The sequence below is a fragment of the Lutjanus erythropterus genome, chromosome 14, assembly GCF_056507025.1.
Source record: "Lutjanus erythropterus isolate fLutEry1 chromosome 14, fLutEry1.hap2, whole genome shotgun sequence".
NCBI lineage: Eukaryota > Metazoa > Chordata > Actinopteri > Lutjaniformes > Lutjanidae > Lutjanus > Lutjanus erythropterus.
The window spans coordinates 18,403,848-18,426,627 of NC_139330.1; the positions used below are offsets into that span (position 1 = coordinate 18,403,848).

Consider the following 22,780-nt stretch of genomic DNA (forward strand, 5'->3'; position numbering starts at 1 on the left):
AACAAACCCCCAGGTTAGTCAAACTAAGAGAAAACTAAGACAAGTGTCTGTTGTAAACATCAAATAGTGAAAATAATAGCCATGTTGTAATAAACCCCAATTATTTGTTAATTACATTATATAAACTAGTCACACACTGTCTGTAATGCTTTCTATTCCACAGTTCTTGTCTTAACATGAACACTTGAATCGCTAAATCTGTAAAGTAAAATCAAACTGTGAAAGTCTGATCTCTGAGGTGATGAAGTCACATCTTAAGCTGTGAAATGAATTGGATACGGCCAAGTCAAGTAATCCGGTTACTGGTATGCATGATGTAAGGTGTCCTCATCTCATCCCCAGAAAACCGTTGGTGTTAGGGCCTTGATGAGGATGATGAAAGAGTGTGAAACGGTGGTCTGGCTGCCGCCTGACATTCTGCAGTGAATAATTACCTGTGATCATTAAATATCCTGAATCTGGGGCTGGTGTAGAAAGCACAAGTGCCTTTCATATGCAATACAGCTGCAGTGTGAGGTGCTGTGTATAAACAGCATCAGGAGTGTGAATTCATTGTTTTTGAGAGATGCCCTAGATTCCAGAGCTATTATTATGCATTTATTTATTTTATTACTTTTATTTTCAAAGGGGAATAATCTTGAGGACTATTTTTTGCATGGATGACATCTCCTTCGAACACTAGAGCATGTTTATTTTGGCTGTGTTTGACATATATAACCACTGCGCATTATAGTAACTGAACTCCCTTTAGTATATATTTACTGGTGGTGTACTTGTCCATGTGTTAAAGGCTACATCAAGTGTTGCAAAGCCTCCGTTATAAAATTAACAGTGTGTGGATCTGCAGTAGGATATAGTGTACCCTAACAGGCTGGTGATGGCTTTCAGAATACTAATGGGGCGCTGAAAGTGTCTGTTAATATTCAGCCTCTGAGGATGTAGGACAGGAATCGTGATTAGCTGCATATATCCTGTATTAATATGGAAATTAGGACATACAGAACCATGTTGTGACAGGAAAATAAGTGCAATTAATCAGTGTGAGAAAATTACAAGATATAGGGCCTCATTCCTGATTTGCTTTCTGATCTACTTTATTTTGTCAAATAAATAGCAAAAAGACTCCCACACAGTCTCCTGCACCTGGAGAAGTTCAGACAAGAAGAGACCATTTAAATAGAGTGATCCATGTGGACCAATCAGTTCACACGATGAGATTACATCATTCATTAAGAAAATTCACCATGGTACCATAGACTGAAAAGGAAAAATGCACGATTATCATAAAGAAAAGTATTCAAATTGTTGCTGGATTGTTGTTGCCTCTTTAATGGACAGGACAGCTGAAGTGAGGACAGGAAAGGGACAGAGTGGGGGGATTACCTGCAGCAAAGGGCAGCCAATGCAGAGGACTCACAGCCTTGGTACACGGGGTGCACGAAATTTTAGAATACACAGCTTAGATAAATCCATCATGGTACCATATATCTATAGACATAAAACAATATGTGAATTCATGTACAGAAAAAAAATGTTTAATATGTAGCTCAAAATGCACATTGTTGTCTTAAAGAAAAGCTATCATACCAAGAAGAATATTTAAATGATGTGAGTCAAATTTGGTTGGAGCTTCTGTCCCTGGACCAGAAAAAAAATGAATGGATGAAAAAATATATAATACATCATATAAATGACGTTACCACCTCCCTAAAGACTATTGCCTCCTATGTATGTTTTCATGCACTTCCGTTTGACAAGGCCTAATGATTTTTCTAATAATCTATACACTTATCCGTAATTGGTGCTACTTTCATTTAGGTAAGTGTATATACTGTCCCTTAACAGGCTTTGAAAGAGGAAGTCAGGGTGGTTGTTAAGGATGTGTATTGTGCTCCTCATTCCCAGTGGATCAGTTCATCTTTTCTTTCCATTCACTACTGGGGGGATACACACAACAGCCAGAGTAATACATCATAATTACAGCAGCTCTCGTGTCACTCTTTCAGCTGTGGTCCTGCATGAGAAGACTGTTGGAGATCCAGTGGAGGTGTACTCGGATTATAAAAAGGCCGCTAATAGGGGTTCTGCCCTGTGCTGTGTGGTAGTGCGCTCGCCCACTCTGCTCCCGAGGAAGTATGTGCTGTATGCATTTCAAGTTACGTCCTCTCTCTGCCTCTGCAAATTGGACATTGATTAAGAGGAGGAGAACGATGTGCGGCTAATGCAAGAGGGCTCACTGAGTTCTTCCTTGGAAAAAGGAATTAATCTCCTCTAACTGCTTGAACTGAGCATTGCTCCCATGAGAGTCCTAGCGGTGTAGGATTAACATATGGCAGCTTAAAAGATGCTCGTAGCCCCGACGCTTAAAGGGACAGTTCACCTCCAAATCAAAAATACATATTGTACCTGTAGTGCTAATCATCAATCTAGGTTGTTTTCAACTGCAACTTTCAACACAAAAATGAATTATATTTATTCAAATCAAGTTAACAAGTTAGATGAACACAATTACTTTAGGCCAAATGTGCAATAATATGAATTCTGTCAAACAATAGTTTGCATTAATGCAACTTAAATTTAAGACAAGTCAGCTTAAGTTTCCAACTCAATTATTTGCTTTACCCAGAAGTAAATACTGCTCAGGAAATTTTTTTATAGTAGCCTTAAGGGGTTATTTTATTTTAATGTTGGCCTGACTTAATGATAGCTGGTTTGGTTTTGACCAATTCAGGCAGATATTTTTATATATTTGACCACAAAGTATGATTATGCCTTGCATTAGAATTCTTTCCAAGTAACTAAGAGAAAATGATGGGTCAACTGCAGGGGAAAAATCTGGAAAATACATGGACGTCATGATGACAGATGCACAATACTACAATGAACTTAACCGATACACTTTCACTAAAATAGAAATAGCAGTTTAAGGGAACAAGGTGTAATTTCTGGTTGTTTTAATCCACAAAAATAAACTGTAATCAAGCAAAAAGCTGAACGAGACTCATTTAAAAGATTACATTACTTTAACTATGACTAAAGTACAGCTTTTAAAGTGAATTTAATGTTCAATATTTTCTGATGTTTTTGCTAGCAACAAGCATTTTGTTGATGTTAATCTGCACTGTCTTTGAGAATGTACAGTACTGTGGTAGCCTTCAGGCATTGCTTTGATTCTAATTTGCTACTGCCTCCTAGTGGTGCTTCAGTATACTGTTTGTTTATCCCTGGTGTTTTCCTGCTGAAAGAGGCTTACAGTACCTGATATGGGCATAAGTGCATCTGCCTTATATGGCCCCTCAGTCTCTGGCAGGAAGCCTTCATGTACATTCAGTGGTGGGAAACTAATTCGTTGGAAGTTTAAGCCTCTTTGCTTCTCACTTGTCAATGTATTGCATGTTTACATTAAATTACAGGCAAGCAAAAATGCATTGTCTAAAATTTATACATTACTATAGACATGTTGTCTAAGCAGATGAGTGTCCAGTAACAAGCAATACTCCATACACTAGCTGTGCGTGTGTGTTTTGTGCCGCGTGGCATCGTATAATCTAATCCTGGCTGGCTTGACTGTCAGTATTATCCCAGATGAACCATCCCAGACTGCTGATTGATAAAAGGTCCCAGTGGGCAGCCCTGCCAGAACATGTGACAGAGAGGCAGCGCTTTGGCTCGCAAAGCCTCAATGAAGTAAGAGTGGCCACAGAGCAGAAAAACCCTTTTTGAATGAGCATCTGGCTGGCTGACACTTGTGTGTGCAAGAGGCTTTGGCATGTGTGGGAAAGAGATTTTCTCATACATGAACACGTGTTCCAGGGCGCAGAATTTCATTCAGAGTTTTTCAACACACGCACGCACAAACAGAAACAAATCTGCGTTACTAAACTTGTGAGGACATCGTATTTACTCATAGTACGTTCTCTTTTGACGGTGATTTTTGTCTCCAGTTGGGACTGGGTCCTCAGATGTGATCATGCAGGCAGATATTTGTCCCACAAAGTGTTGAATACATGGCACACACACACACGCCACACACACAGATGTACGGTATAACACAAACACAGATGCTTCACACTAATTGAGAAAAATGCAGTCCTTAGCAGCGTCCATCACAGCATCACTGGGTGTTTTGGTAGAATGTCTAATATTTGTGCATCTGAATGCCAGATTTGCAGAGCAGTTGTTGATATTACTTTTCATTTTTTACTTATTTCTGTATACACTTCCAACACAAAACTTTACACAATATCCAGTCTAACAAATATACAGATTCTATTACTGAAAAGGAAGAGGGACGAGAAAAATCTTACTGTATATTCTCTGCATGCTGCTACTACAAAGATGAAGATGGTTTTCTTAACTTTTGGAAACCTTTTGCTGCAAATAGGAATGCAAGATAAATATCAGGGCTGATAAATTATCAGCCAATAATGGGAAATTGATATTATTATTACTTATTATTCAGGCAATGAAATAATAGCCAGATATAGGCCTAATATTATCTGATTTGATATATAATGTCAAAGCATTTAGTCTGATTTTTAAGGCAAAATGCTCTATAAAAGCCAAAATGTTTTTTTTAATGTATTTTGTACTTTGGTTAGAGCTATGAAATATTAAATTATGCATCTTTATCAGTACATCATAGCCTTTCCTACCATCAGGTGTGCATGAACTACAGGTTATATGAACTTATTTTTAAAGTAAGAGATGTGGAAATGTTATTTTGTTATCTTATTGGACATTAGAAACAGGTAATTATCAGTTATTGGTATTAGCTGAAAAAAACAAAACAAAACTGCATCCCTAGTCACAAAAATGACAGAAATGATCCTGCTAAGCATAAATATTATTTGTATTTTCATATCCTACATATTGTAAAGTTGAGCACCATAATCAGTTTGATGCAGTCTGCAGCCAGTGGTGAAAGAACTTTTGTTTGAAGCACACTGACACCTTTACTTTTTACACCTTTCCAACTGCTGCTCAGTAATACTGTGCTACTAAACACTTCTTTTTAGAGTATTAGTGTACACAAGGAACAAAAATGATGCAGATATGAGCATCAACTACAAGGTATTACTGTTCTAATGGTAATTTGACCTTTGAATCCTTAGATGTTCATTGTAGAATGGATTCCTAATCTAAAGTTTTTTAATGTCAGACAAAATCTACTGCCGCTGTAGTTGAAGTGTCACCAGCAGTTCATTGGTGCTGAGTTGTTTGAATTTTCAGGATTCCAGTCAGGATTATTGTTTTTTGTTCTGTATTATTTTCATTTTATTTTCATCTCTGTAATCCCTGACAGGGTTCAGACTTTTAGAAAATAGGTTCATCACAGCTCTGTGCTGATGGAGACACGACTTCTGAAGGGTTAACAATAAAGCACTAAAAGGGGCATGAGAAAGGTAAATCTGTTTGGGTTGTGAGGATTAACACTAACAAAATGGGAAAAAAATAAAAAATAAAACCCACCTATATTAGAGCTGACATTTTGCTCGCAGACACAGTCCCTGACAAGACTGACGCGATTAGACAAACAATACAAGTGTAGCTGTCTCATCCTTCTGCGGCAGTGACCATCGATTTAACAGCATTTAGACACTTTTGCTTTACAAGGAACTTTTAACGTTGGTGGTGCAGTATCAAGGAAGATTAGCTTTTTGCAGAAAAGTAAAAATCCCTTCTTCTTTTTTTTTTGCTTTCACTAGGAATTATCTTGTCATTTTCTGGAGGTGTTTTTGAAATTCTAGGCCCTAAATATTTTTGGCTCACCGATTTTTAATTCCCATCTTGGAGAGAAGAAAAAGGAACTCCTTGGACAGGATTTAGACTAAAACAATGATCCCTCCTAAGCTGCTTGTGTACCGGCGTACACACAGTGATGCTAATTCGGAGACCCTCCGAGAGACGTGGAGGCGAAAGAAGTCTTGTGGTGATCTGTTTCAGAACGGGTACAGGGTGAGGCAGGGCCACCATGGACAGGAGGAAAAGCAAAGGCAGACAGGACCGTATCATTCACTATGGTCCTGTTTGCGCATCCTCTCCAACTGGGGTAAGGGTGTTAGTGTCAGTGTGCATACATGCAGAATTAGCAATGCAATTATTGATCCACATCCTGAAATTGATTCTCGATTAGAGTCGGCTGGTCTTTAAAACATATTTGGTGACGCGCTTGTGGTCATTGTCTTATATTTGTAGGTTGTAAACTGACTGCAGTGAATTCATATCACTTTATGTCACAGAAACTGACACACACAGACACAGACATGAGCACACACACGTTCCATGGGATCAGTTGTGTTATGTAAAAAGACAATGAGGCAGGTGTCGCATTGTTCTATAATCCCCGAGCGAGCTGCTCTTGGATGCAGACTGAGGCTCGTGTAAAGTAGGCCACATAATGTTCCTCCTAACTTGTTTGAATGCATAAATAATTCCAACACATCATCTAAAATAAAGTGTCTCTGTCTTTCTTCTTGTGTCTCGCAGACTAAATTTTGCATCATATGCTGCCTTGCTTAAGTGCTGCAGAGAAAAACATTGGGATCATAAATATCTGACTGAATGTTTTTCTACATTCAGTTGTCTTTCTTCATCTCTCTGCTGCCTATGAAATAAAATGATGAACTATATATATAGTATATATAATTTAACTGTATATAACTCTAGAAATGTTTTATTTGTTTTAGGGCAACATGGCAACCGTTTGATATTGTACTACCACAGTGTGCCAATAACATTCCTGCAGGCCATAATCCTTACATGACATCAGCACACAAAACACATATTTGTAATAAACATGTAGGCTCACAAACAATACAGTGTAAAACCAGCACACATTAAACATTTGTGAACATTGCTGCCATTAGAGACAGACAGATAGAGAAACAATGTATATTATGGTATCTGTAAAATGCTGTAAATAACAAATTCTACATCATTTGTCCCCCCTTGTTAATCTCGCAAAAAAAAAAAAAAAAAAAAAAAGCTAAGTTAAAAGTTACATAATGGGGTATAACAGTGGGCTTAGTGGGGCTCAGTGTCTAAACTGTGTTTATTTTCTAAAAGAAATACATGTTTCATGATGCAAATTTTGCAAAGAGAATAACTGCATTTTTGTCTTTTATGTCCCAGAAAGAAAGTTACCAAACTCAAAGAGTTTATCAACTTGTACTACATACTGGATCCTTGAACATTGTGGATGTATCGATCCAGATTGATGTATTGTTACAACTCATGGTTGAGTTAGGGGAAACTTTTTCAACTTTGTGAAATGCTGTCTACAACAAAGTCTTAATTATTTGTCCTCTCTTGTAAATTTGGCAGATGCCTTAATCCTGACTTCTGCTCTCTGTTTTGGTTTTCTTCATTTTTGTTTTGTCCGTGTTTTGGAGGCACCATCATTTCATCCTTTAAAAACAACATTGTATGATGCTTTAGCAGCGTAATGATTGATTGGTCTCCCCTGAACTGGATCAGAGCCATTGATGAGCTTTGTGTCTTCCAGGAGCTCTGTCTAATAAAAAAAGATTCACGAGGACCTATGTGATTACATATTCTACGTATAGAGCCATCTGGCTCTGAATATATGGATATGAATCTCATGTGTGACTGATGTTAATCTCTGTCTCTCTGTGTCTCTGTCTTTCTCTTTTTCTCACAGGTTTAAGATTCCTGAGAGCACTAAGATTGATACAGTTCTCGGAAATCTTACAGTTTTTGAATATCTTGAAAACAAGGTAAGAATAAAGTTCAGCAGTCCCTTAGCTTTATATAAAACTGCATGTCTTAATCATATTTTATGAGGTATTACAATTGTATGTTAAAGTTAATAATGATGTTTTTTATGTGTGTGGTTTAAGCTTTTAGTCAGTTTCTCTGCGTCATTAGCTTTGGGCTTTCATGTCCCTTTTCATCATTTTTATAGCATCTTTTCTTTATTTCTTGTTTATTGATATGCCCACAATCTATTTTAGTCCCATCTCACCTCTCCTGGCTGTAGAGGTTATTGTGAGTCACGCCAGGCTCTGCCCTGCTGTTACTTTCATGAGCTCACGAATCTAAGTTATTGTGATATAATGCCTTTGAGAGTTTTTATGGTTCTTCTTTTTCCACTCAGCAATTCCATCAAGCTGGTGAACTTGTGTTCCATCTTCATAAGCACATGGCTCACAGCTGCTGGATTCATACATCTGGTAAGTGGACAGATGTGAAAGCCAGCGGGGTCTAATGATTAACGAGCCAGTGAGGAGGGAGGTAACTGACTAACTAACTGCGACAATACCACTGTGACACACAGCACTTCTAATAATCTAAATCTAATAGTCTTATTTATTATTCTCTAAGAATTAGCTGATTTAAGATTTGAGAGAAATTATACTGGAGTTGTATTCCTCTCCTAAAAAGTGATGCACAAACATAACTCATGGTATCAGCCAATCCCTAATACTTATCTGACACCAATGCTCTATTTTTCCCACATTTAAATCTGTATACTTGTTGCATGAACCTCAGTGGAATCATTGGCTGTGGTGTGCTTAATCACCCCCTTTTTCACTCATTCACTACTCCCTATTAGGGCTGCACCAACAATCAAATATTAATCTCAATTTTGGCTTCGCACAATTAAATGAATATAATCGACTGCAATACTGACATTTAAAATGCGTGGTCTGCTCATAGAAAATGCTGTTGCATGTCAAATCAAGCACTTCCCAAACTAAAAGCAAGCCACAACTGAAGTATGATGACTGCACAAAGGCCAAAAATAAGTTATATATTTTTTAGGCCCTTATGCCTTCATTCGCAGCGCTCTGTTGATATAATTTGGGGTAAGTTTTACTACAATTTTATTTATCTTTTGCTTCCAGAAGATGCACTGTAAATAAGGACCAGTCTTATTTTGAAACACGCATTTGTACATTAGCGGGTATGTAGCACAACATGAAAACATGAAACATGAAAGGCAGTGATATGTGAAAGAAACCTTTATTGTATGTCCCCTCAGACACAATGTTTCCCTTCTTTATCTTTTGTCAGAATGTCCAAATAAAGAAAATAATAATAAAAAAGCAAAGATTATTGTGTTTAAAGTACCATAATTTTACATGTAACATACATTGTGCATTTGTATTTCTGCTCAACATCTCAGTCCAGCATCATCTTGTTTGACCACTAGATGGTAGCCTAAGCTCAGTATAGAAAGAATAAGCCTCATGGCTCAACAAGGACAATTGAGCAGTTGTAGCTGGATTTAATCAAAGTTGATCAAATAGTTTATCTGTGCAAAACTCTGTTTACAAATTATTGGTTAGAGTCATGTCTAATTATCCTTTCCGTCCTTTCCCAACTCCATTTCAGGTGGAAAACTCAGGGGATCCTTGGGAAAACTTCCAGAATTCCCAGTCACTTTCCTATTGGGAATGCGTCTATTTGCTGATGGTGACGATGTCTACAGTGGGCTACGGGGATGTCTATGCAAAAACCACCTTGGGGCGCCTGTTCATGGTCTTCTTCATCCTGGGTGGTTTGGTAAAATCAGGCTTTTCTTTCTCCCTCACTCCCCTTACCCCTCCTACATCCTGCCTGCCCCCATCAATAGACTGTTGACAATGATAGATGAAATGATAAATTAATGGTGAATGAATTTAAATACTTTGATTGTTGTTAATGTGTATATTTACTGATATGTCAGCATAGTGCTCTTTTTAAACATTTTAGAACTATGTTGCCTGTATGAGCATATGTTATATCTTTGTCATAGTGTAGTCGTATCCTTCTGTTTAGCCTACTGTATCTTGTCTACTGTAGTTACAGTACTATGTGCTCCTCTGTCTCCTCCCCTTATGTGTCATTCCTGTATTTGATTAGAGTATAAGCTCTTGTCTCATAATGTTGTTACTGTTCTCTTAAAAGCAGTTGCGGTTTCAGGACACCCCTCCTCCCGTGTCTCTTCCCACAATTCCAACAAACACAGGGGCAGGGAGATGAGGCTTAGGCCAGCCTGACTGTTACCATAGCAACAGCAGCCTCCCACTCCCTCCCTCCTCCCTCTCACCTTGCTCTGATCTAGCGTCCTGTTGGGCTGCCACTAGTACAGCAACTTACACATGAGCATGCATGGCTGCACACACCTGTGAACACTCACATGCCTCCTCCATCTTCGCTTATATAAAAAAAAAAAAGGAGGATCTATCCAAATCGCAGTTACTGTGTTCTGTATTTGGACAGCTATCACTACGCACTGATGACCTGCAGCTGTGTGGATGTGTACCGTGTTGTGGCCATGGTGATAGGTTGTGTTTTTCTCGGTGCTGAGAGCTCTGGAAGTCTTTAGGCTCGTACTTCAGCCTGCTTCCTATCAGCAGCAGTGGCTAAATAATGACTTCAGGCTGGAGATATTTTAAGGCCAGGGATCGTACTAAACTCACGTCATTTCACATTACTCCTGGTAATGTATAGGCACACTTTCCAAGCATGATTTAAGTTAGTATTTACAAGGGTAAGGGCACCTCTTTGTTTCGTATTGTAGCCTGTAAGCCTAGATGAGTACACTGTAAAAAATGAAAAAGCTGAGAAAACTCTTAAATTTCAGGGCATCTTACTTCGATAGATTTTGAGTTTTGAGCCCAACTCAGACTGTTACATTTTGGAAAAGAGATTGAAGTGAAAGTTTAATGGATAAATCTGTAATATATTATCATGAAAATGACCATGAGATGCTATCAGAAATAAAGGAAATATTCTTTGTTAAAATACTTGCTTCTTTGACAACAGCGGTACAGCCATGGTATCCTCCTTTGAAATTCCTACTCAGGCCCTGAATAACATTTTTTGTTGGCCTGTTTCATGTTCATCAGTGTTCAAATTAATGGCGAACATTTGCTGAATGCAAATGTGCCTATTTTTGAGTCATAAGAAATAATCATCTTTTAGAAGGAAAAGATGTTTATAATGGTTAAATTGAGCTATGTGTTAATAAAACCTGGCAGGCAGTCACTCACCTCCAGCTCCAGGGTGTGTATTTTCTGAGCATATTCAGGCTAACAGGCTTAGCTTTACATCAACAGACAACTGACAGTAATAAACAGCTGATCAACTGCAGTACTCATTTTTACACATTGCTCCTTTAAGTTTTGAAGAACTTTTGCCAAATAATAATGTTTTGTTGTGGTAATTTACTTTTCATCTTTAGACAAACTTGAATCGTTGAGTTTTAGGAACCCCAAAATAAATATATTCCAAAAATTGTTGAGCAAACTTGTTGAAGTGAAAGCGAATAACGGTTAATAATTTCAATCTTCATTTGCAATCATTCAATTTTCAACCACCCAAATAATGACAAATCGGGTGCACAGCTAACTGTGAACAATTTGTGAAGTACAATTTTTGGAGTTTTCTAAAATTCAAACATTCAAGTTTATCTAAAGAAGAAAAGTAAATTATCTTAACAAAAAATTTCGGTCAGCAAAACATTGTTTTCGTTTATTTCCAAATGCAAGAGTTTAAATTTGATTCAATGCTCGAAAATCTAGTGAAGGTATTTGCCTTGAAATTATGAGTTTTCTCAACTTTTTTTTACAGTGTAGTGTCAGTGAGTTCCCTGTTATTGGTTAGTAAACGTTAACACAACCCTGTGTTAGGACAGCAGGCTGTGAAACTTTGCAAAATGCATCCAGCTCATTTCCCAGCCCAACAAATGAGTCTTAATGTGTTTTGCAGCTGTGGACCATCAGGTGAGCCTATTCAAATCAACCTGCCAGATCATCTGTGTTTGTTGGACAAAACATGGCACATAGGTTTTTACTCTCCCGTAGCGTTTAAAATCCTGCTATCCAGAGAGGTTTTGGGTGCTATCACAGACTGACTATTCAGCAGCTGTGACAAAATTCTTGCCCACTAACAAAAAAACCTGTTCCTAAACCTTTAAAAACTGGGGCTGTTTTTTTCTCAACTGCAAAAAACAAGATTTTTTGGTATATGAAACACTCTCTCATTATTACGAAGTCTAGCAACAGCTGAGAGAGTTTTCGACTTGATTTGCATAGCAAAGTAATGAAATCTGGATTCATGCACCAGTTTCCCCACCACCCACTCTGCGGCGTAGTAGTCTCTTTTTTAGTCTCTTCTTCTGTCTTCTATCTTCTCCTTAGGCCATGTTTGCCAGCTACGTCCCTGAAATCATAGAGTTAATAGGAAACCGCAAGAAATATGGTGGTTCCTATAGTGCGGTTAATGGGAGAAAGTAAGTATTCCAGATGGTTCTGCTGTTTTTCTGTGTGCGGTAGAACCCTCTCTGCATGCCTTTTTCTTTTTTCTGTTCCATGCATGTAGGCCATGTTTGCTCGCTACGTGCCAGAAATTGCTGCTCTCATCCTTAATCGGAAGAAATACGGAGGGAGTTATAACTCGACACGAGGCAGAAAGTAAGTTGAAATCCAGACAAGGTGTGGTTGTGTGACTCAAGTGCACCCCCTTGAAGTTTAGAGTTACCGGGGGTTAGTTAACTTGACTTTTCCTAGAACAGTAAAGTTACTTTATAACGTCAAGTCACACTGCGTGACTGGAGACCTTGGCCATTAGGACACACATGTCCATGCCCCTTTACTCTCTCTTTATCTCTATCTCTGTCTCTCCTATTCTTCTTCTTTGTCTGTCAACCTTTTACTCTATCTGTCCTTCTCTCAGAGCTTTCCTGAAGTCATTTGTGTGCCGTTCATTTTCTTTCTTTGTCCTCCTTGAAACATCCTGTGTTGCGCTTTAATTTAATTTGGAAAATAGAGCTTTCATGACTACTAGACTTTAGATTTGCAGTGTACTAACCTGTGGTGCTTCTATGCAAAATATCTGTGTTGTCCCATTTCTTAATCTATTCAGATCCAGTCCCTCATTAATCCAGTCTTGCCTGTAGGGATGAATTAGTACATAATCCATCAAAATGAAAGAAAATAGTCATGAAACCCCTACTATCCGCTTCTAAAAGGATTTTGTTCCACAAGAAAATAGAAAGATTTAAACATCTGCAAGTGCATTATTATTGGTGGTCTTTTCAAGCATCATCAATCTCAATGACTATTGCAGGATTTCTTTTCTTGTCTCATTTTGCTTGTTTTGCATGTTTTTATGGAATTACTTTTCTTTAATTGCATCATTTCTGGCATGTTCTCTATGATCTGCAGTCTCGTGGCTTTTTCATTGATCGCCAACTCCATGAAAAAGCCCTCTCCCCGTTGTCTGTCACCGCTAGCCCATCGCATCATCAATGCTTGACATAACTCTGGCCCTGATCTTCAGTCAGCTCCCACACCCTGAATGCTGGATGCCTCGGCTCCCATTGGAGGCTCTCAATTGCTTTTGGCTTGCTTTGCCTGCTTGGTTTCTTGGTGCTCGTCTGGTTCTCGTGTTTGTGTGGTGGTGGTGGAGTTTGTCTCCAGACGCTCTCTCGTTATTTATGTATATGTGTCATTGGCCCTCTCGCAGCGGAGGTTCCAGTGCGCTGTGAAGTATGTGTGAGACTGTGGTCATTTTACAGGATTGCCACAGTTCTTCTCGTGCAGTACTGTTCTCCCACCCCTCGTGGCTCAAACCTTACTGATACTCAGCACACAGACTGATTTTAATCCAAATGTGGTGTGTCCAGGACAGGGAGGGTACACTTCTTTTTTTCTTCTATGGCTCTCAACATCTACTACACTCTTAGAAATGAGAAGGGGTTCTTCCTGAAGGGCTGGGGTTCTCTACCCAGGCCTATTTGCTTCTGAAGAACCATTTTTCGAAGAAAGGGTTTGTCAAGGATTGTTTAAATCCTTGAAGAACTCTTTCATAAAGGGTTCTTTGTACTGTAATATAAAAAGTTTCTCTTTAGAGTGTGTTCTATATAAATCCCCTGGAATATAAAAGGGTTCTCAGTAGATCCCTTTGGGTGGGTTCTAAAAAAACCCTTAGAATATAATAATGTTTTTTGGTGGCTCCCTATTGGTGGGTTCTAAATAAAACCCTTGGAATATAAAAAGGTTCTCAGTATAACCCCCTGAGTGGATTCTAGAACCACTAACCCTAACCCTTGGAATATGAAGATGCTCCATGTAGAACCCCCTTGGTGGGTTCTAGATAAAACCCTTAAAATCTAAAAATCTTCTCTGTAGAACCCCTGAGTGTGTTCCAGATAAGATGCTTAAAATATAAAGACTTATCTTTAGAACTTTTTAAGCACCCTTAGAAGGTGGAAAGGTTCTAGATAGAACCCCCAGAGAGGGTTCTGATTGGAACCATTATGCCATAGAAAGGTCTTTTAGAACCTCTCCTAGGGGGTTCTGAGTGAAATGTTTCACAGATGGTTCTGGGCATAACCCTTTATTTTGGGTTCAAGGTAAAACTCTCAAAGGGTTCCATGTGGAACTTTTAGAAAAGGTTCCATTAGGAATCCTCTTTTATGGGAACAAGCCAAAGAACCCTTTATGGTTCCAGTTAGCACCTTTATTTCTAAGAGTGTACTCTGGTGTCTTGTCTTTCTCACTCTGTTTCTCTTCTCCAATCTTACTCCCATCGGTTTCAGTCACTCTGTTCAGCGGGGCGGATTCTAGGGAGTCAGCAATAGAAAAAAAAGCCTTTGTTCGATAATGTTTGCCTGTCGTTGAGATAAGATTGATGAAATGTTATGTTTGGCCAATGACCTCAGCGCAGACTCACAGATGGGTGTTGAGAGAAGCCCTTGTCAAAACTGAGGATAGTTTCTCCCACACACTTTATTTTCTCCCTCCACACCCCCCTTTCCATTTCTCTCTCTGGTTTGACATACAGTGCAAACATGTGGGAATAATCAGAAGATACCCACCAAACACAACGGCTTAGAGTGGCACCAGGCTCTTTGCATAATCATTTAGATATGTATGTGTTCGGTGTTTACATGTATAAGACCTGACACATAGACAAAATGGCTTTTTTCATGTGGGTTCAGTGTTGCCATCGGCGGTTCAGTCATTTAGCAGCTGTCAGTAAAAAAAAAAAAAAAAATCTATGATGGAAATGAGATTAGGAGATTACAAGTATCCGACTGATTACAGACCTCACAAACAATGAGGTCATGATGGACTATTTTAAATGTAGCCCTTATTTGATCTCGCCTGGACGCTGTCATTCGAAACAGGCCTTGAAGGTTATTTGGAAGTCTCACATTGGAGCGATTTCTGTTTTATGCTAGTGTTGCTTACAGTACCCTGTGCAGTGTAGCATACACCCGTGAGCACAGTGACAGCACTCAGCCCGTCTATGCTGATATAATAATGACAAGTGTTGCGTTCTGTTGGCGCCCACTGCACTTGGGGTTCTGTGGTTTCCATTATGACTCCATGGTTTCCATTAGCCCCAACTTCAACAGAGGGGTTGGCACGGAAACTAGGTTCAACCCTGGCTGAACTCTGACATACACCTTTGAAAGTCCTCTGCAAGGGCTAGCAAGTGGAGGCGTGCAGGCTTCCACACTATCAGGCATGAAAACGCTTACATACAGAGTCTGCATAGTATTGCACTGAAAACACAAAGAGCACTATATATCTGCACGCTTAATATTGTTAAGCTTATAATGAGGACACATGGCCATGTTGATTCTTCTCATTGATTACAGGACATGCAATTTCCCTTGATGTGGACACTTAAAGGAGAAATCTGTAATGTATTTACTGTAATAAATCATAAAATGGCCACGATATGTCATCAAAGATTCAGGAAACACACAAGTTGAAATACTCACTTCTTTGACAACAGCGCTACAGCTGCTGCATCCTCCTTTGAAATTTCTATTCTGGCCCAAAACTTGTGTTTTTGTTTGCCCATTTCACATTAATTAGAGTTCAAATTGATGCCGGATGTTTGCTGAATGAGTTATTGTCTGTTTATGAGTCATAAGAAATCATTAATATCTTTTCAAAGAAGTAAATGTTTATAGCGGTTAAACTGAACAATATGTTAATAGAGTCTTGCAGGCAAAAGGCAGGCAGTCACTGAACTCCTACTCCAGAGCAGTGGGCTTTTATTTTCAAGATAATGGGCTTAGCTTTACATCGACAGACAATTGACAGTTATAACAAATTAACAACTTACAGTGGAGGACTCGTCGCTTGTTATTGTCAGTTTACAATGTTGCGCTTATCTTGTGCTCCTGCAGCCTGCCTGAGCTTCCTCGAGTCTGGGAAGGAGGGAGTGGGGGGAAATGACTTGCTTCAACCATAGATCGTATATTAAATAGGGTTTCAACCTATCTAATATACCATCCATGGCTACAATTTGCTATTTGGACAGCTGTACTCATTCTTGTACACACAATTGTTACATATTGCTCCTTTAAAGGAAATAAAATTATAAAATGGGAATTAGTTGTATAAATTGCAACATTTCGATGATGATTCTTGCAGTAAGTTGCATCACTGACCTAAGGATTAGAGCAGTATCAATTGAGTGACCTCTGTTGCTGATGTTTGAGCTCTGTTTGTTCATTTTGTATTCCAATGACATCCTGGGATGTTTCCTGACTGCATGTTTTGTGTGCACGCTCTGTAATACCCTTTGCATTTAATGTGATCGTGTGCTACACTTTTTTTTTTTTTTTAAGTTTTTAAGTTTCTGTGTTGAAATGTTTTGTTTTCTTGTTTAAAAAGTGATAATTTTTTTTGGTAGTTTTTTTTTTTTTTTTTAGTTTTTTTGTCTATAGTTTAAGCTGTACTGTACAATCAGGGTAATTAGAGGGAAAGTGTTTTGTCATGAAGCAATTATAAATGGTTGGATTATCTATGATATCGTTTTCTATATCCTATTTAACCACCCAATGATTTCAAGAGCTAACTTTGATGCCACTATTGGCACACAGAAAGGAGGAAACCTCAGAAGTCAACTATAACGATGTCTATCAAGTGAGGCAACAATATTTCCTTCCTAAAGGGACAGTTCACCCCAGAATAAAAAAACACCTATTTTTCCACTGCCCTGTAGGGCTGTTTATGCATCCCTCCATCCCTTGTTTTGGTGTGAGTTGCCAAGTTTTGGAGATATTGGCCATGGTGCTCAAAGCACCACAAAAATACATTTGAAAACTTAAATACCAGTGTCTCTTTCCAGAAATCATGTCCCAGAATTGCAAATCATTACATTCAGTTTTTATTTACATTTAACACATCATTCCAACTTTTTTGGAATTGGGGTTGTAGGAACTACTTTATTTCTAGTCGAAAGAAAGCAGTTCTTACTTGAAACAGTGTAGATCTGTGATTTAGCTTGAGTCCGCATAATGATTTCTGGAAAGAGATATTGCTCTTGAGTTTTTGAAGTGTACTTTGTCAATACTTTGAGCACCACAAGCCGAGCGCCATCTAGTCCCATTATATTGGAGAGAAGGCAGACATCTCCAAAACTCAGCAACTCACACCAAAACTATCTAGATGGATGAACAGCACATACAGGACAGAAGAAAATTATGTAGTTTTTCATTTGGAGTGAAGTGTCCCTTTAAATACAGAGACTCAGATTTGTGGCTTGATCAGGGAAGAAACAAATTTTGAAACATGAGGAACACAGATTTGCTTTGCTGATAAATTATGACAGGCAGCACATGTGGTGGTGCGTGTGTGTGTGTGTATATAAATGCATTTACACCTTCAGGTTTGCATTTAAGTGTGTGTGTGTCTGAGATTAAACCTAATGTTAACCACACAAACCAAATAATACATATAAATCTGAATATTCCCTCTACCCTTGGAGAAGGACATCTGGATACTGGGAATAGGAAAACATGAGTGATGTTTTTCGTCTCTTGAAACAAGAGACATCTTGTGCCAAATAACTGCTGGCTGCCCACAGACATCTCAGCTCATCAGCTTGTAAGACCACACGGCCCTTTTGCTCAACTCTGGCCAACCATGCAATCACGGCTGCTCATTAGATTCTCTTAAAGGACAGAGGCGACATCTGTGAAGACCATTATGCCCCGCAACATCCACAAACTGCCATTCTCTCAATATGTCTGTCACATTAACTTTGCCAAGTCCACTTCAGTTGAGCCCTACCCGGTCCATCTGGTACAGGATAGGAGTGATCTGGACTATGGTTCTCATCTAACATCAATAAATATCTCTGTTTCCTTTAAAGCTGCCAGACTAAGCCACATTTCAGTCATCTTAAATACAATTTTAGATGTCAAGGTTAATGTGTTAGCCAGAGCTTCCTTGTTGTGTAGAAGGGCATTATAATGAAGGATTGAAGGAAGCAAATCCAGTTTGATGATAAGAACTTGAACAGTGAACAAATATGACCACAGTGGTATTTTTTATTTTAGGAAAGAGAAACCTAATACTCATGGCGTTAAATGCAAAGCTGTCCAGTACCCAGGCACTCCAAACTAAAGTGGTTCATTTGTCTCCTGGCACATCCTGCTAAGTAGTGGATAAGGCCATTGTCATTACACAGATTGCCTTACAGGTCTCTATAGGGTAATTAGGGTGTCTGCCGAGTGTCCACACTAATCCATGTCAATATAAGGGCTGGATTCTACTGAGCATGTTTGGATTTCTCATTTAGGGGTTTGGCAATAAGACTTGGTGACATTTAACTTTAACTCCAGAAGCGTAGCTCAGCTTACCACAGTGCAAATGAAGCATATGAAGCATCTTAAATCCACTAGATTAGTGTGATTAAATCATAACCGTATCGTAGTTGAGTACTGATATTTACAGTCTTATTAGCAGGGTTGGGTAGGAACAGATTGCATGTAACTGGGATGATGTAATGAGATTTCCAAAAAATAGTGATTATAATCAGGCCAGATTATTTGAAATAGGTGCAATTTGATTATAGCTACATTGTCAAAGACTACTTGATTACATTTTTATATGTGACAATTTTTTTTATTCTGTTTTGTTTTGTTTTTTTGTCATGATAATCATTACTGTATTAAGTCAAGAAAAGTGCGACTAACAGAAAGGATTTCTTAGACAATTGCTCCACTATGTTGTGGACCTGGCAGGAGAAAAAAGAACCCTATGAATTTAAAAAAAGCCCTTTTATTTGCACATTAAAACATTTTGGATGTTTAAAGAGAAAAAAAATATTTGTGCAATACTTGAATGTTTAATTTTTAAGCAATCCAAAAGTAATCTAAAAGTATTCAGATCAGTTTGTAGAATAAATGTACATTTTTTGTAATCCAGTGGATTACATTATTAATTACAAAAAATGTCATGTGTTTGTTCTCAGTAACTGACTGTATTTCAAAGTAATATGACCTGGTTATTGGCATAAAGGCCCAAACACACTGAAAAGGATCACCGATGTGCCTCATTTGATGCTCATCAGTTGATACTCTAGTGGTGCACTGCAGCTTCAGATTTAAAATGCCAACAGCAGAGAGCCAGCAGTAATTTTGGGGAAAAGGCTCATTTTTATATTTATGTTTATTTGTTTAGGATTATTATTATTAATAATTGATTTCTTGAATAAAATATTGTCCTTTGGGAAAAATCTTCCTTTTTTAAGTCAGTCTGTATAATGACATCATACTAAATGGTGCAGTGTATTCATGTTTTTGTGTTAGGCAGACAGGATAACTTGAGACAACAGACAGCAAACTTTAACACCAGTGTACACCAAGGAGACGAAGAGTGAGAAGATGAGTGTATAACACAGATCAGTCTGTTTATCACAGAGACTGCTGTCTGCAGGGTAGTTCATTTTGATAAATTATAGAACTGTACAGTATAATCAAGGTTCATGATAAGAAAAAAAATCACATTGACACATCTGTCCACATTCACATGCTCCCTCTCCCTGTCTTTCTCTCTCTAACTCTGCTGCAAGTCCGCACACTTTTTTTTTTTTTTTTTTACCTGGTTTTAGGTGGTGCTGCAGCCTGTCAGCACCCACTTCTTGCACCCATTCCCTTCTCTCCAAACGGATACTGCGGCTACAGAAAAAAAAAATTAATTCTCATTTGATGTTCCAAAGTCAAAAAAGGTTGGAGTAGGCACATCAAGGCAGTTTGATGCAGTTCAATTAGCCATTGAAGACAACAAGTGTACTTCAAAATGTGCAGGTCAGACACTTTCAGTGTGTTTGGGCCTTTACTGTCCAAGTCTTTTGATAACATCAACTTCTCCAACGATGTTAAAGGACTATGACATTATAGGTGTAAGATAACCTTAAACCTTAACATTAATTTTAAAGAGAGAGAATTGAGAAAAGAATATTTGTATTTATTTAAATAGAAATATATTTATATATTTATTTAAATGTCAGACTGATACATGATGTGGGAATCAAAATGATTTCACTCATTTCTGGGACACTAAATCTAAATATTCACAGAAGCACCACAAGTCTCATTGTTTAGACGGTTAATATTTTAATAAGACTTCCATCCAAACTGTCCAAATGACTCTCATCTTAGTGCCGGTGTAACTGTGAAGATGACCTTTGATCATCCTGGCCCTGCAGTGCAGTCGGAGGACAAACAGGGACACAACCTCAACTCAAAAATCGTTCCAATCTAACGTCGTACTTCCTGACTGCTGTAATCAGCCCCGCGCACCATCTGACAGATCCCTCTGCTGTAATTCACCTCATGTTTTGCCAGGGGACCCGTCAAGTACTCCGAGGTCCTGTTTAGAATTTGTGTCAACCGCAGGCCTCCAAATCACTTTGAAAGTTTTCAGTAATGTTCTGTATAAAAGCACAGGCATATTGATGTACATGTCTTTGTCAACATCCATTCGGCTCACAAAGGGGTGGTTTGGCTGAAGGGACAGTTTTTATATTGAGAACGGATGACAATCCAACCACTGTGGGCTGTGTGATTATATCTTAGATTTTCTAAAGTGGTTCAGAGTTGAGTGTTTGATTGCACTTGTCGTGCAGAATTTAACCACTTTCATTACATGGGGAAAAATATTCACTTTTATGGCAAAAAAGATATAATTCAGTTACTTGTTTGCTTTGAAAAGACATTTCTTGACATGTATATAGATTTTTTTCCAGTCTATATTTGAGTTAGATGTTAGAGTGCTTTGGTTTGACTGATTATCTTTGGGAGACATGCCAGTGTCTGCAGTGATTTATGTTGCCCACTCAAGATGATTTCTTCCCCCCTTCCAGGCATATTGTGGTCTGTGGTCATATTACCCTCGAAAGTGTCTCCAACTTCCTCAAAGACTTCCTACACAAGGACAGGGATGATGTCAATGTAGAAATTGTTTTTCTCCATAAGTAAGTTAATTCTTTCTTCCTCACCACGTGTAGGTAGCAGAACTCATTGTTAGAAAAATGCAGTCAGCCTGTATATATGTGAGGTAGCCACACGTGCACTGACCCTTCTCCTCTTTTCTTTATGTGCTAGTATTTCCCCTAATCTTGAGCTGGAAGCCTTGTTCAAACGTCACTTTACCCAAGTAGAGTTCTACCAGGGATCTGTTCTCAACCCTCACGATCTGGCCAGAGTGAAGGTATAGTCGGTCACAGAACTCGTGGAAAGATTAAATCAAGTTTAATTTTTAATTTAATTTAATTTGAAATATAATTTGAGACAGTGGTTGTTGAGTTTAAGTGTAGAGTAAAGGTCCAGTGTGTAAGAGACCCATTTTTGTTGGGTCAGAGTAAAATCCGCGCCACATTTTCTCAAACAACGACAAGCAGCGCAGAAAAAGAGACAGAACACAGAAATCAGTGACATCAACCCTTTGATAACATTCAACACAGAGGGAAAAAAACTATAAAACAAAACTGCAAAATACAGCTGAGGTCAAAAACCAACACAAAAATGATAATTAGGTTACCAGCATAAACCACTGTGTTCCTAATAGAACATGGTGCATACACTAACAAAAAATTAGATTTCCTTTTTGAAACATGTAATAACAGACTTAACTCAGTCCAGCACAGTGCATGATGGGAAATGTGGGCCATCACTACTGTATTTTAGTATGAATCCTTGTTTTGATCTTCTTCTGTTTACACTGTTAAAGTCGCGTTATGCTCTTAATATTGACTCAACGCTTCCTGTATCCATTACAAATTAAAAGCCCTCTCACATTTCAGTTGACAGTGGACAGAGAAATTTAATATTGACTTCTTCTGACTGTTAGTTTGATTACTGCTGCATTTTATGAATGTAGATGTTTTGGAAATTGGGTCACAGGAAGACACAAAAGTTGTTAGATGCCACTAAAATCCTACACACTGGTCCTTCATATTTGACAGATTAAGAGTAAAATTCTATTTAGTAAACCAGCCTTTTTGACAATATAGGGATATTAATTTCAGTATTGAAAATTTCTTAAACAAAACAAAGTTAAACCCACCAGTTTGTTTAATTCAGTGTTACAAAGACAGAAGCACTCAGTGCTGTTTAATAAATACTGATGTGTAGTATACTGTTAACATGTCTGTTCCTTTGGTCCATTACACAGATCGAGTCAGCAGATGCCTGCTTAATCCTAGCCAACAAATATTGTGCAGATCCTGATGCAGAAGATGCCTCCAACATCATGAGGTACTGTAAACTCTGGACTTTGACATCAGTGGAAACTAGATGTTGGCACATTTACACTGATCAATTTGTCTGCTGTTTTTTTTCAATCTTCCAGGGTTATTTCAATCAAGAATTACCATCCTAAAATCAGAATAATCACACAAATGCTACAATATCACAATAAGGTAAGATGTCATGGTGCCCTGGCTACTCTCTATCCTCCATCACAGGGCAGAAAGTTTATGACAGGGGTTAATCTGCTCTGTGCAAGTTCAT

General features: G+C 38.3%; 1 protein-coding gene across 17 annotated transcripts in view; it reads left to right on the forward strand.

Moving 5' to 3' along the window:
• The window catches only part of kcnma1a (potassium large conductance calcium-activated channel, subfamily M, alpha member 1a), a 181,175-nt gene that overhangs the window by 101,815 nt on the left and 56,580 nt on the right, over positions 1-22,780 (forward strand). For 13 of the 17 annotated variants that reach the window (XM_084736201.1, XM_084736191.1, XM_084736193.1 and 10 more), the window contains exons 6-13: positions 7,664-7,739; positions 8,120-8,195; positions 9,361-9,531; positions 12,153-12,244; positions 21,133-21,243; positions 21,374-21,479; positions 22,443-22,525; positions 22,620-22,689. In XM_084736201.1, the coding sequence (XP_084592327.1) occupies positions 7,664-7,739; positions 8,120-8,195; positions 9,361-9,531; positions 12,153-12,244; positions 21,133-21,243; positions 21,374-21,479; positions 22,443-22,525; positions 22,620-22,689 (785 nt within the window). Of the gene's footprint in view, positions 1-7,663; positions 7,740-8,119; positions 8,196-9,360; positions 9,532-12,152; positions 12,245-12,333; positions 12,426-21,132; positions 21,244-21,373; positions 21,480-22,442; positions 22,526-22,619; positions 22,690-22,780 lie in introns of all 17 variants that reach the window. The other 4 variants (XM_084736185.1, XM_084736196.1, XM_084736189.1 and 1 more) reach the window with 1 other exon arrangement.